Raw genomic sequence first — 15,530 nt, 5'->3', positions numbered from 1 at the left:
GGCTCGATAATATAACATGTTTGTTCATATCTTAACGGGGAAACCCTAATCCACGGACTTGATACATGAGAGTCCGCACCGGATGGAGTTCGTGATAGTCACTGGTGTCCACTTCGGCCGTGCCTTGTCTGGGGCCTTACCAAAATTAGTTTCCGGGCAGGACGCGAAGACACGTGTGATAGGGTTAGCTAACCCTCGACCGTGTAGCTGCATGACGATGCGGCACGTGTGTTATCTGGGCCATCGGCTTTTTAGACTTTGTGTTTAGAGTCAATGGGCGCAAGAAGGGATGTGTTATGGACTTCGTATCGAGTTAGGAGCCAATGGCGAGAGGCAGTCCTCGATGATCAATAATGATCTAACCACTCGTGAAGAGTGGATGCTTTTTTACAATGATTGCTTTATTTTTGCATTCCTATTTCTTAATATATTGATCCTTGTTGCTTAATCTTTGATGCATAATGGGGATAAAATAATGTTAGGAAACCGGAGTCACTGAGCAAATAGTGCTCATTAGACTCTTGTGTTATGGTAACCCGTAGTAGTAGGTTCCATTTGGGATCGGAGGAGCACAAAGCTTTTGGTGTAGATTTCTACATTTTGCAAACACGTACGTTTTTATTTTTAAGATATGGTTTTGAACTTCGGCCGAGCATGTATAAAAAGTTTTTGATGTGATTGAACTTAAAGTATATAAATAAGAAAGTTTGTGAAAGCTTGGATTCCGGATCGGGGGTGTTACAACGAAGGTGGTATCAGAGCATGGTTCACTTTGCTCACTTGGGAACTGTTTTCAATAATTTATCGAGTCAAAGGTGTCGCAAAAGGTAGAATAGGAAACCAACATGCTCCTTTGTTAGATAAGTTGGATTAGTACTTACCCTGGGTTGTACTGCAGTATGTTTCCAAGACGTACAAGGAGTGAGGAGCCAATGATGACACCACCAAGATATGGACAACGTAATTCTGAAAACCCGCAGTCTATTCAAACCTTGAGGTAACAGATGATTCTGCGATAGCACAAGGAAATAACCATTGCTATGAACACGAACATGAGTCGACCGGGAGAAATCCGACGGATTCACATATGGGATATGAGCAAGAAGAACGATATGAGGATCTGAGGGAGAGGAATCAAGCACCTGATATGTATGGATCAAGGCGAATTATGCAACAACACATAATCCAAGGCGGAATGAATCTGAGTTCATGCACCGGGAAAGGACGCCCGATCCACGTTGTAGCAAGAACAGAGGACAGCTGGGAGTTCTGATTCTCTTACAGTATTAGTACAAGGCTTGCTAGATAGACTTGATCTTAGAACCGGTGAATCATCAGAGCGAAGACCATCATCCTCTCTTGATTACCTGAAGATGGTCACATTAATGAAGAAATTTGGAACCGTTAGATATCCTGGAGGAACAGATCCCTTTGAAGCGTCAACATGGCCAAGGAATTTGGAGAAAAACTTTCGGGCCATCCACTGCCCTGATAATTTCAAGAAGGATGTGGCAATATACTACTTAACCAAAGATGCTTCTGATTGGTGGGATAACGTGGAAGAATACTATATGGGAAGAGAGATCGACTGGGAAGATTTTAAAACGAATTTGAACGGAAATACTTCCCACCTGAAGCAAAAGACCGGCTGGAGATTCAATTCTTGGAGTTAACTCAAGGCAACCGGAAAGTCAGGGAGTATGAACGGAGTTACAAAGCTAAGGAAATATTCTCCTTATGGAGCAAGGAATGAAGGTGCACTAATTCAAAGGTTTATAAGAGGATTGCGAGCGGATTTGGCTAGCCGACTGCAAGTAGTGAAGTTTCATAGCCTTTATGAATTGGCAGAGATAGCAGTAAATGTTGAAGAAGGTATGGAAAAGGAGCAAGCCATGATGAAACATGCAGAGCCATCTCGCAGAACTGAAGGGCTAGGAGTACGAAGAATGAATAATAAAGGACAATTTAATCGAGGGAGAGGCCGAGGAAGAAGGAATGACAGACGGTTTACGAATGGCCCAGATGTGTGTTACACTTGTCGTGGTACAGGACATTTTTCTAGCAGTTGTCCTTATAGTCAGGGAAGAAAAGCCCCTGATTATATTACTTTCTTCTCGTGTGGTAAGAAAGGGCATTATGCCAACAGTTGTCCCAATAAAGACAAGTTTGCTTCCAGCACAACCCACTAGACTAGCGACTGAACCAGCCCCGAAGCGCCAGCAGTTGGAAAGCAAGTGAATGCTTTAGAGTTAGGAAAACCCGAACCACAACAGCCCATCAGGGACCGATCACAGGTAAGTAGGGTTTTAACTCATTGCTTGTTTGTGTGAATTTGATGCATGAAATATAAAATGTGAAATAATATTGTTTAGGAACATTGTGTGCTGGTGGAGTTTATGTGCATGTTCTCTTCGACTCGGGTGCCACACATAGCTTTGTGATACCCGAGGTAGTGTCGAGTTTTAAGGGAACCTTTACTAGAGTAAAGGTAGGTGTTTCAGTTAGAACCCCTGGAAACCATAACCTTCGTGCCGATAGCTGTGTACTTGGGATTCCAATCTATGTGGGATCAACGGTATATCCGGCAGACCTGCTAGTTGTTTCTTTAGGACAACACGAAGTAATTTTGGGCATGGACTGGCTGTCGAGATACTACGCACAGTTCGATTGTGGTCGAGGAAGAATTACATTTGAAGAAAGAGGACAACCATCAACGACATACTATGGAATATGTCCAAGTGCTGGAGTGCCACTTGTATCTGCCTTAAGAGTTGAGAAAGATTTGATCAAGGGCGAGGTATATCTTGTAACTCTAACTACCCTTGGAGGAGAATTGAAAGAAGGGACAAAGTTGGAAGAGATAGCAGTAGTAAAATAATACCAGGATGTATTCCAGCCATTGGAAGGATTGCCCCCACCACGAAGTGATCCTTTCACCATTACATTAGAGCCGGGAGCAGCCCCAATAGCTAAGGCACCTTATCGAATGGCTCCAGCTGAGCTTGCTGAATTAAAGAAGCAGTTGGAAGATTTTATAGAAAAAGGATTTATCAGACCGAGTTCTTCACCATGGGGAGCACCAGTCTTATTTTAAAAAGAAAGACTGTACCATGCGGTTATGCATCGATTATAGAGGGATTAACAATGTTACAGTAAATGACAAGTATCCCTTGCCAAGGATCGATAATTGTTGGATCAGCTTCATGGGGCAAGCTGGTTCTCAAAGATAGATTTGGCATCAGGATATCATCAAATCCTAATATCAGAGTCCGATATCATGAAGACGGCTTTTAGGACCCCGTATGGCCACTATGAATTTGTGGTAATGCCTTTTGGTCTTACTAATGCGCCGGCTGCTTTCATGCGCTTGATGAATGATATATTTCGTGATTACTTGGATAAATTTGTAATCATCTTTATTGATGATATACTTATTTATTCCAAGAGTAAAGAGGAACATGCAGAGCACCTCCAAAATGTGTTAGAGCGATAAAGAAGCCATAAGTTGTTCGCCAAGTTTAGTAAATGTAGTTTCTGGAAAAGGGAGATTGGATTCCTTGCTCATCGAATGTCAGAGAAGGGAGTTGCAGTAGATCCTGAAAAGGTTAAAGTAGTTAAGGACTGGCCACGTCCTACCAGCGCTACCGAGGTTCGAAGCATTCTAGGATTGGCTGGGTATTATCGAAAGTTTGTGAGGAACTTTTCCATCATGGCCAAACCCTTGACGAGGCTGACTGGGAAAGATATATCATTTGAATGGGATAAGAAAGAGAAAAGGCTTTTACACAATTAAAGGAAGCTTTGACGACAGCACCTATTCTTGCATTACCTACTCAAGGAAGACCTTACACAGTATACACTGATGCTTCTCGAGTAGGACTGGGCTGTGTACTGATGCAGGATGAAAAGGTCATCGCCTATGGTTCAAGACAGCTAAGGAAGCACGAGGAGAATTACCCCACCCACGATCTAGAGATGGCCGCAGTGGTATTTGCTTTAAAAATATGGAGATCCTATCTTTATGGCGAGACGATTCAAATCTTTACTGATCACAAGAGTCTCAAGTATCTCTTTACTCAGTCAGATTTGAATTTGTGACAAAGGAGGTGGATGGAGTTTATCACGGATTATGACTTACAAATCCAATATCACCCAGGAAAGGCGAATGTGGTAGGAGATGCACTGAGTCGGAGGAGAAGTGATACAACTATTGAGAAGACTTAGAAGCCTTAAACGCATAATTCAAGATGATTAGTCTTTCAGCCATGGAAGGCGAGGCAGCGAGCCATTGGGATTGCGAGCAGTGAATCAAGCAAACCTCCTGCAAAGAATTCGAGAAGAGCAGAAGGAAGATGTGAAGCTAAAGAAGATTATAAAAGAACTTGAAGAATCAGGCGAAAGAAATGATAGTGGTTATCATTTGGCTGATGACAGAACTCTCCTACTGAACGGAAGGATAACCGTACCTGTAGGAAAGGAGTTACGAGAAGAGATCTTGAGAATCGCACACCACTCAATATTAAGTATTCATCCTGGAAGCACCAAGATGTACCAGGATATACGTCGATACTATCACTGGCCAGGAATCAAACGATCAGTTGCTAAGTGGGTCGCTCAGTGCCATACCTGCCAACAAATTAAGGCTGACCATCAAGTGCCGGGAGGATATTGCAAAGCCTACCAATCCCATAATGGAAGTGGGAGTCAGTGGCTATTGATTTTGTAACAGGACTACCTCGAGCACCAGGAAGAGGGAATGATACTATATGGGTGGTGGTAGACCGACTAACTAAGACTGCTCATTTTCTACCCGTTAGAATTGTTGACAAGGTAGAAGTACTGGCAGAAGTTTACTTAAAGGAGATAGTACGATTACACGGAGTTCCTGCCAACATAGTATCTGATCGTGATCCAAGATTTACGGCTCAATTCTGGAGAGCTTTCCAGCAAGTATTGGGGACTGATCTTCATATGAGTACAGCGTTTCACCCTGAAACTGACGGGCAGATGGAGCAAACAATCAGAACCTTGGAAGATTTGCTAAGAATGTGTGTTTTAGACTGGTCAGGTACATGGGAACAATACTTACCTTTGGTAGAGTTCTCTTATAACAACAGTTACCATGCAAGTATTGGAATGTCCCCATATGAGGCATTATATGGACGACCTTGCCACACACCACTGTGTTGGGCTGAAGTTGGAGAAATACATATGTTAGGACCAGATGTAGTAGATGAAACAACAGAAAAGATAAAGATTATCCGGGAGAATATGAAGAAAGCTCAAGACAGGCAGAAGAAGTATGCCGATCAGAATAGACGTGAAGTAATATTTCAAGTTTGTGATTGGGTATATTTGAAGGTGGCCGCACAGAAAGGGAGAGATAGATTCGGAAAAGTGGAAAAGTTAGCCACTCGATATATAGGACCATACTGAGTGATGCAACGGGTTGGAGAAGTAGCCTATGAATTACAGTTACCCTCAGATATGGCTCTTCACCCAGTTTTCCATTTCTCGATGTTAAGAAGGCATATACGAAATCCTTTCGAAGTAGAGCCGCAACGAGTAGAAAACCTTCGTTCCAACCTCACTTACCCTGAAGGACCACTACGAATTGGAGAAAGACGAATAAGAAAACTGAAGAATCGAGAGATTCCTCAAGTGCAAGTATTTTGGGGAAAACAGCGTCGAGTAATTGTGACATGGGAAGATGAAGAGAGGTTTAGAGCAACTCATCCTAAACTGTTTTTGGAAGATGATGAAGATCAGATGGGTGGAGCATCAAACCACTAAGAATTTGGGACGAATTCTATTAAGAGGGGGAGAATGAAATAACCCTCTTTAAAGAGTAAAACGTAGACAAGGAAAAATCTTGTAACAGCTGAGAAAATTACTCAAGTAAGTGGAAGTCGGATTGATCTTTTCCCGTGGATGTTTGTGAATCCCAAGGTACATTAGAAAAATTTAGAAAGTCTTAGAATGGTTTTCCATCTGAAGAAATAAATTCTTCTGGATGTTTAGTGGATTTAAAATGCTCGCGGTTCGGCCTAGAACGTCCTAGTCGGATGAGAAAATTAATCGAAAATTTATTATAAGGCCTTAAGATAGGAACGACCATAGAGTTATTTTATAAATGTTTTGGTCTAAGAAATCTAGGTTTTTGTCAAGGAGAAACATTTCCGCCAGCTCGGATCAGCTTATAACACGTTCGGGATTTAAATAAGGCCCATTCGGGCCCATCTACGATGTGTTAAGCATATCCGGAAGCTTCTGGAGGATGCAGCTGCTTGTCTACCTCCTTAAGCAGCTAGACATGTGTTACTCCTTTACTGGAGAATCCTCCAAGCAGCTCTTTCTTATCTCCTATTGGTTGAATTGGTGGCTGGCCACAAAACTTGTTTTAATTGGACAGATTTGTGGCAGCACACCAATCTCTTTCCAATTGGTTGCATGGGGCACCCATGACAGCTCCTGCTTTTAACGCACGAGCTATACCTTCTCCTGAGCTCATTCTCCAGCCTATAAATAGCAGACCACCCCCTTAGTCATTTCTCATGCTTAGAACCCTAACCATAGCAGCTCGAAAAAGTCTTAACCCTGAGATTTCTTAAGCTCTAGAATTTTCCAATAAAAGTTTAAAGTGAAGCCGACCGGGAGATAGAAGCATTTCCAGTCCAAAACTTTCATCTAAGTGTTGAGGTGAGTTTCGGTTATGGGTTATGATTGTTGTGTGTGCGATAGCGCCTGCAAAACAAGAGTATTGGTTAATGCATAGCTAGGTTGCGCGTTTAGATATATAATGTTATGATAATGATTGATGTTTGTGAAAGATGTTGAGTTATATCGTCGGGCTTGGGCTCGAGGTGTATAACATGACTATGATACATTGATGTTGTGTTGCATATACTTATGTCATTGCATTATATTGTTTGGGCCTCGGCTCAGATAATATAACATGTTTGATCATATTTTAACGGGGAAACCCGTAAATCCACGGACTTGATCCATGAGAGTCCAACACTCGGGTGGAGTGTCGTGAGAGTCATTTGTGTCCACTCAAGGCCCGTGCCTTGTCCGGGGCCTTACCAAAATTAGTTCCGGGCAGGACGCGAAGACACGTGTGATAGGGTTAGCTACCCTCGACCGTGTAGCTGCATGACGATGCAGCAAGTGTGTTATCCAGGCCATCGGCTTTTTAGAGTCAATGGGCGCAAGAAGGGATGTATTATGGACTTCGTATCGAGTTAGGAACCAATGGCGAGAGGCAGTCCTCGATGATCAATAATGATCTAACCACTCGTGAAGAGTGGATGCTTGTTTACATGATTGCTTTATTTTTGCATTGCATATTTCTTAATATAATTGATCCTTGTTGCTTAATGTTTGATGCATAATGGGGGGATAAATAATTGTCAGGAAACCCGACTCACTGAGCAAAATAGTTGCTCATTAGACTCTTTGTTTTGCAGGTAACCCGTAGAAGTATGTTCCATTTGGGATCGAAGGAGCACAAAGCTGTTGGTGTAGATTTGCTACCTTTTGCAAACATGCTCGGCCGAAGTTCAAAACCATAGTTTTGAACTTCGGCCGAGCATGTATAAAGTTTTGATGTGGTTGAACTTAAAGTATATGAATAAGAAAAGGTTTATGAAATTCTTGGATTCCATATGATACTAGTCCTAGTCAGGGACGAACTAACTAACGGTTTCAAACTCGGGTTGCAAAGCCTTAACTTGGAATCGCTAGGAAACCGGTTCTTGGACATATGATCTTAAGATTTCGGATCTGATCAGGGAACCTAATATCAAATGTTCGGGCACGTGGTAGTAGTATCTTTGATCTGGTTAGAGTTCTTTAGTTCGTCGTGCATGTTCTTGTTTAATTGGTGCATGGCAAACTAATTAACTTTTATTTATTCCGGATCGGGGGTGTTACACAACCGGTCCTCAACTGCCTCCAACTGCTCCTGTCCCTGTCGGTTCTCTATCCTGAAGCCAAGGCCAAGCCCTTTAACTGACTGTCCATACCGTGGCCGCACCATCTAACTGAACCACCATAACCATCCTTGTAACCGCCCAATTGTCCCGGACATGAACACTCGGCCCAGCTGAGTTGAGCTGACTGCTAGCTGGTCCCAGCTGAGTGAGATAGTCCTTCTAGCTCCACGAGCTGATGCATACTGCCTGCCCAAGCTCGGCCACTCCCATTGAGCTTCCCTGAGCTGACCAAGCTCGGCCGCTGTCCCGTCCAGCTCCCACATCACTCGTCCATCTCTATTAAACCCATTCTTTCTTCACCCTGGTTAAGTCTCAACACTTTGGTGCCCTTAACCCTATGTCTGAGCCATGATACGCTTGTCTACTGGTCTAATGACCTGACTGGTGCGTCTCCAGCACCATGGCTCGTCCCAACGATCCTATTTCGGACCGGGGACATGACAAGTCTCCCCCACTTGGGATGGATTCGTCCTCGAATCCTCATCATGTGTTTCCTCGCGGACAACCTGATCATACCACTCAGGATACTCGGCCTTCATCGTTGCCTCTGTTTCCCAGGTGATTACATCCTTGCCATTGTATTCCCACACGACCTTGATCATGGGAATGGTCTTCTTCCTTGTTGTCTTTTCTGTTCGGTCCACTATGCGGACCGGCCTCGTCTCTAGAGTCAGATTCTTATCCAAATCCGTAGGGATCTCGGGTAGTATTATGTCCTGATCAGACAAACATTTTCGGAGTTGTGACACATGAAACACGTTATGGAACGCATCCATGGCTGGTGGCAGTTCCAACTTATAAGCCACAGCCCCAACTCTTTCTATGATTCTGAACGGACCCAAGTACCTAGGGTCTAGTTTTCTTTTGCCAGAAACTCTAGCCCTCCCTTTGAATGTGATCATCTTGAGATAGACCAAGTATTCAACTTCAAACTCAAGATATTTCCTCCGTCTATCTGCATAACTCTTTTGACGATCCTGTGCTTCTTTCATTTTCTCCTTTAAGAACCTTATATTCTCAGTGGTTTCTTCCACTATCTCAGGATCCAACATGCTCCTCTCCCTCACTTGGGTCGAGCATAATGGCATCCTGCAAGGCCGTCCAAACAGTGCTTCATAAGGTGACATCCTAATGCTAGTATGGAAACTGTTGTTGTAGGCAAACTCGACCAAGGGTAGATGCTTTTCCCATGAGTCGCCCCAATCCAACACCACGGCCCTTAACATGTCTTCAAATGTCTGGATTGTCCTCTCTAACTGCCCATCCGTCTGAGGATGATAGGCTGTGCTCATGTTCATTCTTGTTCTTAAGACTTTTTGAAAAGCCTGCCAGAAGTAAGAGGTGAACCTAGGGTCTCTGTCCAAGACAATACTAGCTGGCACTCCATGCAGACGTACTATCTCGTCCAAGTAAATCTTCACGATTTGATCCACTCAATCTCCTCTCCGTATTGGTAAGAAGTGGGCCAACTTGGTTAGTCTGTCAACCACCACCCAAACCACATCGTTTTGGTTCCTGGTCGTAGGAAAACCGGTCTCAAAATCCATTGTGATGTGATCCCACTTCCACTCTGGTATGGGGAGATTCTGGAGCATACCACTGGGCACTTGATGTTCGGCCTTCACAAGCTGGCAAGTAGGACACCTCGCCACCACTCGGCCACATCTGTTTTCATCCTTACCCAGTGATAGTACCTTTTTAAATCCCTATACATCTTATTCAGCCCGGGGTGGACTGAGAACATTGACTTATTTAGCCTAACTCATAATCTCTACTTTAAGCTCCTTGCTGTTTCGAACACTTACTTGGCCATTCACCAAGATTGTTCCGTTGCTTGTGATCTGATACTCCGTCTTGTCGTTAAGAGCCACTTTCTGCAAGTTCTCATCCAAACTCTAGGCCTGCTGTATCCTGGTAAGTAGATCGGCCTGATCCACTGCCTCTAATCCCAATAGCTCATTACGTTCAACCAAGGTATTTAGATGTAGTGACCGAACCATCCCTTCTAGTTCATCCGCTTCTCTTTCGGCCGAGACCTATGCACGTCTCCGGCTTAAGGCATCAGCCACTAGGTTAGCCTTGCCTGGATGGCATGCTATGTCCAGATCATAATCAGCAACAAACTCCATCCATCTTCTTTGACTCAAGTTCAACTCAGGCTGAGTGAAAATGTACTTCAAGCTTTTATGATCAGTGAGAATCTGGACTTTGGCTCCGTACAGATACGATCTCCATATCTTTAAAGCAAACATCACTGCCGCCATCTCTAGATCATGGGTCGGATAATTCCCTTCATTCTTTCTCAGCTGTCTCGAAGCGTAAGCAATCACCTTCCCATGTTGAGTCAGGACGCACCCCAACCCAGTGATGGACGCATCTGTATAGACCAAATAAGGTTGATCTGCCTCCAGCAATACCAATATTGGTGCATTCGTCAGCATATCCTTTAGAGCTGAGAAACACTTCTCACACCCTTCATTCCAGGCAAACTTCACATCCTTGCCTGTAAGTCGTGTCATGGGTTGAGCCAAACTCGCAAACCCCTTGACATACTTTCTGTAGTAGCCGGCCAGCCTTAGGAAACTCCTAACTTCAGTAGCATTCCTAGGCTGCAGCCAATCTCGTATAGTCTGAACCTTCTCCGGATCTACTGACACGCCCTGATCAGACACAATGTGTCCGAGGAACCCAATGCTCTTCTGCCATAAACTAGACTTGCTTAGTTTGGCAAAGAGTTTATGTTCCCTCAAACGTCCTAGTACGGCCCAGAGATGCTTCTCATGGTCTTCCTTGTTTCTGGAATATACAAGTATGTCATCTATGAAGATGATTACAAATTCATCCAAGAAATCTCGAAAGATACCATTCATCATCTTCGTGAATGCAGCTGGTGCATTGGTTAAACCAAATGGCATCATCACAAACTCATAGTCGCCATACCTAGTCTGGAACGCCGTCTGCCCGAAATCATTAGGCTCAATTGGGATCTGATGATACCTTGAGGCTAAATCTATCTTGGAAAACCATTTGGCCCCTTTGAGCTGATCCAACAGCTCATAAATTCTGGGTAATGGGTACTTGTTCTTCAGAGTAACCCTATTCAACCCTCGGTAATCAATACACAGCCTGAAGCTACCATCCTTTTTCTTCACAAAAACAACTGGTGCTCCCCAAGGCAAGACACTTGGTCGTATGAACCCTTTGTCCAACAACTCTTCCAGTTGCTTCTTTAGCTCGGCCATCTCGGCCGGAGACATACGATATGGACTTTTGGACATTGGGGCCATCCCTGGTTCTAGTTCTATTATGAACGGGTCAGCCCTATCAAGGGGAATGCCCTGTAGTGCCCGAAACACATCCTCAAACTCTTTAACCAGCGGAATCCCGTCCAGGTCACCAGCCCCTACAACCTCCTTAGTGGCGATTGTGACCGAAAAGGCCTCACAACCCTTCTCAAGCATCCGTTCCACTTGGACTGCTGATATCACTAAGCATCCAGAGGTCGGACGAATACCTTGGAACCTGATCGGGGGTCCACACCAACTCTCAAACTGCACCCTTCCTCTGTGACAGTCCAGAGTGGCCCGGTTCTTTCCAAGCCAGTCCATGCCTAATATCACCTCATGATTCTTAAGGCAGACAACAACCAGATCCACATGCATAACTCTATCCTGGATCACTATTGGGATATCCTTTACTCACCCTAATGAATGCACTACTTGCCCACCGGCCGCATTCACTATGCAAGGATCATCCTCCGTTCCTATCTGGAACAACCCTTTTTCGATCTTATATGGGCTCACAAAGCAGTGTGTAGCTCCAGTATCAAACAGTACGTGTGTTTTCACACCACCAATACATAGGGTCCCTACATAATACCCCCCCCCCCCCTTTTCTAATCATCTAATCCATTCTAAGTTCTGTGCCATGCCAATCTACTGAATTGGAAAAGAATGGATCTAGAATGTTACTAGTGATCGCTAGGAACGGTCCAGCCTCTGCTGCGTCCTTGGTCAGTTCATACAGACGCGGTGCTAAGGTCTGACCTCGGGTCTGGCTTGGCTTGCTGGCCTCCCCACGTGCTTTAGCATCAGATTGCATCTTGGGACATTCCTAGCGTAGGTGTCCCGTCTTGCTGCTGTAATGACAGCTTCTGGGGTCACTCCCCGAGCCCTGTCCACGGTTCTCTGACCGTCCAAGACAGTCTCGAGCAAAGTGCCCCATCTTGCCACAACGGGTGCAAGCCCCCTTTGCCTTCCAACTCTCTCCACCGTGATGCCTTCCGCATGAAGGACACTCTGGCCTATCACTTGAGGCCTTGCCACCTTCGGCCGTGTCCCTCTTTCCCTTCCGGTCGCTTCCGGATCCACTAGAAGCCGTGTGGCTCCTAGACTTCAGTTTGGCCTCTTCGGCCAAGTTAGTCTCCACCAAAGCCATGCGTTCCACCAGTTCAGACACTGACTGGAAGTGACCAACAGAGCAATAGGTTCGAAGTTCGACCCTTAGGCCTCGAACAAACCTACGTATATGTACCATCTCCTCCTCCAACTCCTTACCCACATATCGTTTGAGCCGGTTGAACTTCTCTTTGTACTCACATACTGTCATGCGTCCTTGAGTCATGTTTAGGAACTGAGACTCCAGACGGTCCCAAGCTTCAGCCGGGAAGTATTTGTGGTTGAACTCCACGTCGAAGTCTGAGAACCGCTCAATTGTCCCATTGCTGCGTTTGTCCAGAGCTAACCACCAGTTATGTGCGTCACCTTCCAGGAAGTGAACCGCAATGTCCTTCCTGTACTCCTCTGGGCAACGAGTTGAGCTGAAATTCCGAGCCAATCTGCTCCTCCACTCGTCTGCCTCAATGGGATCAGAACTACCAGCAAACTGCTTCGTACCCAGCTTGGAGATGTGAGCTAGAAGGCTCAAGTAATCCACTCTCCTAACTGGACGAGCTGGTGGATCGATCTCCAATACCTAAGCTTTGACCGTTGGTCGGTCCTCGGCGGTCCTGGAAGCTGTTCGAGCTACTTGTGCAGCTGCACGAGCTACACCAGCTGCTGTCCTAGCTGTCCTAGCTGCTCTCTGAGTTGCCTGAACCGTGGCCTGAGCTGGGGTGATCTGGCCAACCGATGAGTTCACAAATGGGGTAAATGCCTGCGTGAAAGCCAACATCTGAGTGCCCATGGCCTTATCAACATCCATCACCTGCACGGGAGGAATCACCTTCCTCCTCCCGTTCCTCTTCTTGTTGCTCGCCCAGGTTATCAACCTGAACCTCAGTAGGCAGGAACGTCGCTAAGGGTTCCCCGGTCTTCTCATTAACCAGCCCCGTCTGGGTTGGTAACACTTGAGTTGGGTTGGCCCCATCTCCTATGACCGGTCCAGAACCACTAGCCGCTTCCTTGCCCTTCCGGGACTTAGTCCGCTTAGTTCCCTTAGGCAAAAACACTTAGTGTTAGTCCAAACGTATAAACCTCATCTCATGATTAGAACTAAGGAAAACAACATCAAACTAAACCCGTGAGACCCAGCAGTCGGATGTGTGGTGAATACATAACCCAAACCAATCCTAGAATAAAGCTTGCTCTGATACCAACTTGTAAGACCCGATCCCGGATCTTAAGCCCAAACTGATCTGCGGCCTTAACCTTTCAATCTAAGTCCGAGTGAATCAAGTTTTAAGTCTTATCTTTCTAAATTCAATTCAATTCAACTGAGGTTCAATAGAATAAATCTAAACAAGGAAACATAAGGGGCAAATCAATTGTATAAATATAAACTGAGATTCATACATCATTCTTAGGTCCGTCCTAATAAGTTATACACAAGTTGCACAATAGGCTATCAGTATTTCACATCTATCTACAATGACCCATTCACCACACATCTTCCCATGGCCTGAGTCTTCACGGTGGCTTTCCCTTACCACGGTCCATGTCCGATCCTGAAACCACACAAGACACAATGCACATTCATAAGGCCGATATCCTAACATCAAGTCTAGATAAGCATGGTTCGGCTACTTATAATCTATAACCTGTCCAAACCAACATACTCAAATAAATTCCCAAAAACTAAATAAAATTCATGATAATCCCTGATAAATCCCAACTAATAGATTCCCATAAACCGTTTCCAACAAAACACACTAGAACATCCAAATCCAACCATGAACAGTCCGGCCAAAGGCCAAGGACTTGGATACTGAACCGGCCAGGGCCTTGGTTCAGTGTTCCCTGTATGAACAGAAAAAAACGAACACAATAATCTGATAGGACAAGCAAATCTATGGAGATAGAGAGAGTAGATGTAGGTGCATAGCAAACCAGCCACAACCCGATCGGATCATCAGCCGGCTAGGGCCGATCGCTTGCCGTCCACACCACTGACCTTAGGCGTTCTCTCCCCAGGCGCCAACTCCTTCTCTTTGTCATTCTCTCTGTCTCTCTGTCTGGTATCCATCTTCTCAGGCCTTGCTTCCCACGATCCGGTTTCTCCTGGAACAGCCAAGCCTCTCGCCGGTTCTCTCTTCTCTTTTTGGGGTTTGTCTCTCACGATTTTGGCAGAGGTTCCCCTCAAGAATTCTGTGTCAAATTCAGGATCGAGGGCTCTGTATTTATAGAGAGAGGGAGTCAGAACTGCCATGGGGCCGAAGGGGTGTAAGTTGTAACCGAAAAGGTGTCTCTCTCTCCCTTGCAACCGATCGGCAATAACTGCCCCCAACCGGTCCTCAACTGCCTCCAACTACTCCTGTCCCTGTCGGTTCTCTATCCTGAAGCCAAGGCCAAGCCCTTTAACTGACCGTCCATACCGTGGCCGCACCATCTAACCGAACCACTATAACCATCCTTGTAACTGCCCCAACCGTCCCGGACATGAACACTCAGCCCAGCTGAGTTGAGCTGACTGCTAGCTGGTCCTAGCTGAGTGAGCTAGTCCTTCTAGCTCCACGAGCTGATGCATACTGACTGCCCAAGCTCGGCCGCTCCCATTGAGATTTCCTGAGCTGCCCAAGCTCGGCCGTTTTCCCGTCCAGCTCGCACATCACTCATCCAGCTCTATTAAACCCATTCTTTCTTCACCCTGGTTAAGTCTCAACACTTTGATGCCCTTAAACCTATGTCTGAGCCATGATACGCTTGTCTACTGGTCTAATGACCTGACTGGTGCATCTCCCCGCACCATGGCTCATCCTAACGATCCTTTCTCGGACCGGGGACATGACACCCAAGACTTCAGTTTTGGTTGGATCGTACGCATAGCTCCCAGAAATCACCAAACCCCGGCACGAAAAGTGTCAAGGAAAATGCAACTAAACAGCCTGCTTTCGCAAACCCGGAGATGGTGTTTGTTCGGAAGCAGTCCTGCAATATAAAGTCTTAAACGACTCTTGGAAATGGATATCTCGGCTCTTGCATCGATGAAGAACGTAGGAAAATGCGATACTTGGTGTGAATTGCAGATTCCCGTGAACCATCGAGTCTTTGAACGCATGTTGCGCCCCAAGCCTCTGGCCGAGGGCACGTCTGCCTG

The 15,530-nt window shown here is 45.4% G+C and overlaps 1 protein-coding gene and 1 non-coding gene across 2 annotated transcripts in view; one reads left to right on the top strand and one right to left on the bottom strand.

The window, feature by feature from the left end:
* Positions 1 to 12,110: 12,110 nt before the first annotated feature.
* On the bottom strand, positions 12,111 to 13,181 carry LOC125596362. Its single transcript, XM_048771537.1, has 3 exons — positions 12,984 to 13,181; positions 12,796 to 12,881; positions 12,111 to 12,720 (listed from the first exon to the last, which is right to left on the bottom strand). Exons 1-3 carry the CDS (start codon positions 13,179 to 13,181, stop codon positions 12,111 to 12,113), a joined length of 894 nt encoding a protein of 297 aa, XP_048627494.1.
* A 2,201-nt stretch (positions 13,182 to 15,382) lies between these two features.
* Positions 15,383 to 15,530, top strand: part of LOC125596381 — a 155-nt gene continuing 7 nt past the window's right edge. Inside the window, exon 1 of the ribosomal RNA XR_007331021.1 lies at positions 15,383 to 15,530. This exon is cut by the window's right edge and continues 7 nt beyond it. This is a non-coding gene — a ribosomal RNA (5.8S ribosomal RNA).

The sequence above is a fragment of the Brassica napus genome, unplaced genomic scaffold, assembly GCF_020379485.1.
Source record: "Brassica napus cultivar Da-Ae unplaced genomic scaffold, Da-Ae ScsIHWf_1200;HRSCAF=1717, whole genome shotgun sequence".
NCBI classification, from domain to species: domain Eukaryota; kingdom Viridiplantae; phylum Streptophyta; class Magnoliopsida; order Brassicales; family Brassicaceae; genus Brassica; species Brassica napus.
This window is presented reverse-complemented; position numbering and strand designations above follow the sequence as displayed.

Excerpts from the sequence above, each read along its gene's own strand:
- LOC125596362 (XM_048771537.1), bottom strand. The coding sequence starts at position 13,181 with ATGGGCACTCAGATGTTGGCTTTCACGCAGGCATTTACCCCATTTGTG. Across the intron at positions 12,882-12,983 it reads CCGCCGAGGACCGACCAACG|TTTGCTGGTAGTTCTGATCC; the intron begins GTCAAAGCTTAG and ends GGTACGAAGCAG. Across the intron at positions 12,721-12,795 it reads TCAACTCGTTGCCCAGAGGA|CAATGGGACAATTGAGCGGT; the intron begins GTACAGGAAGGA and ends GGACAAACGCAG.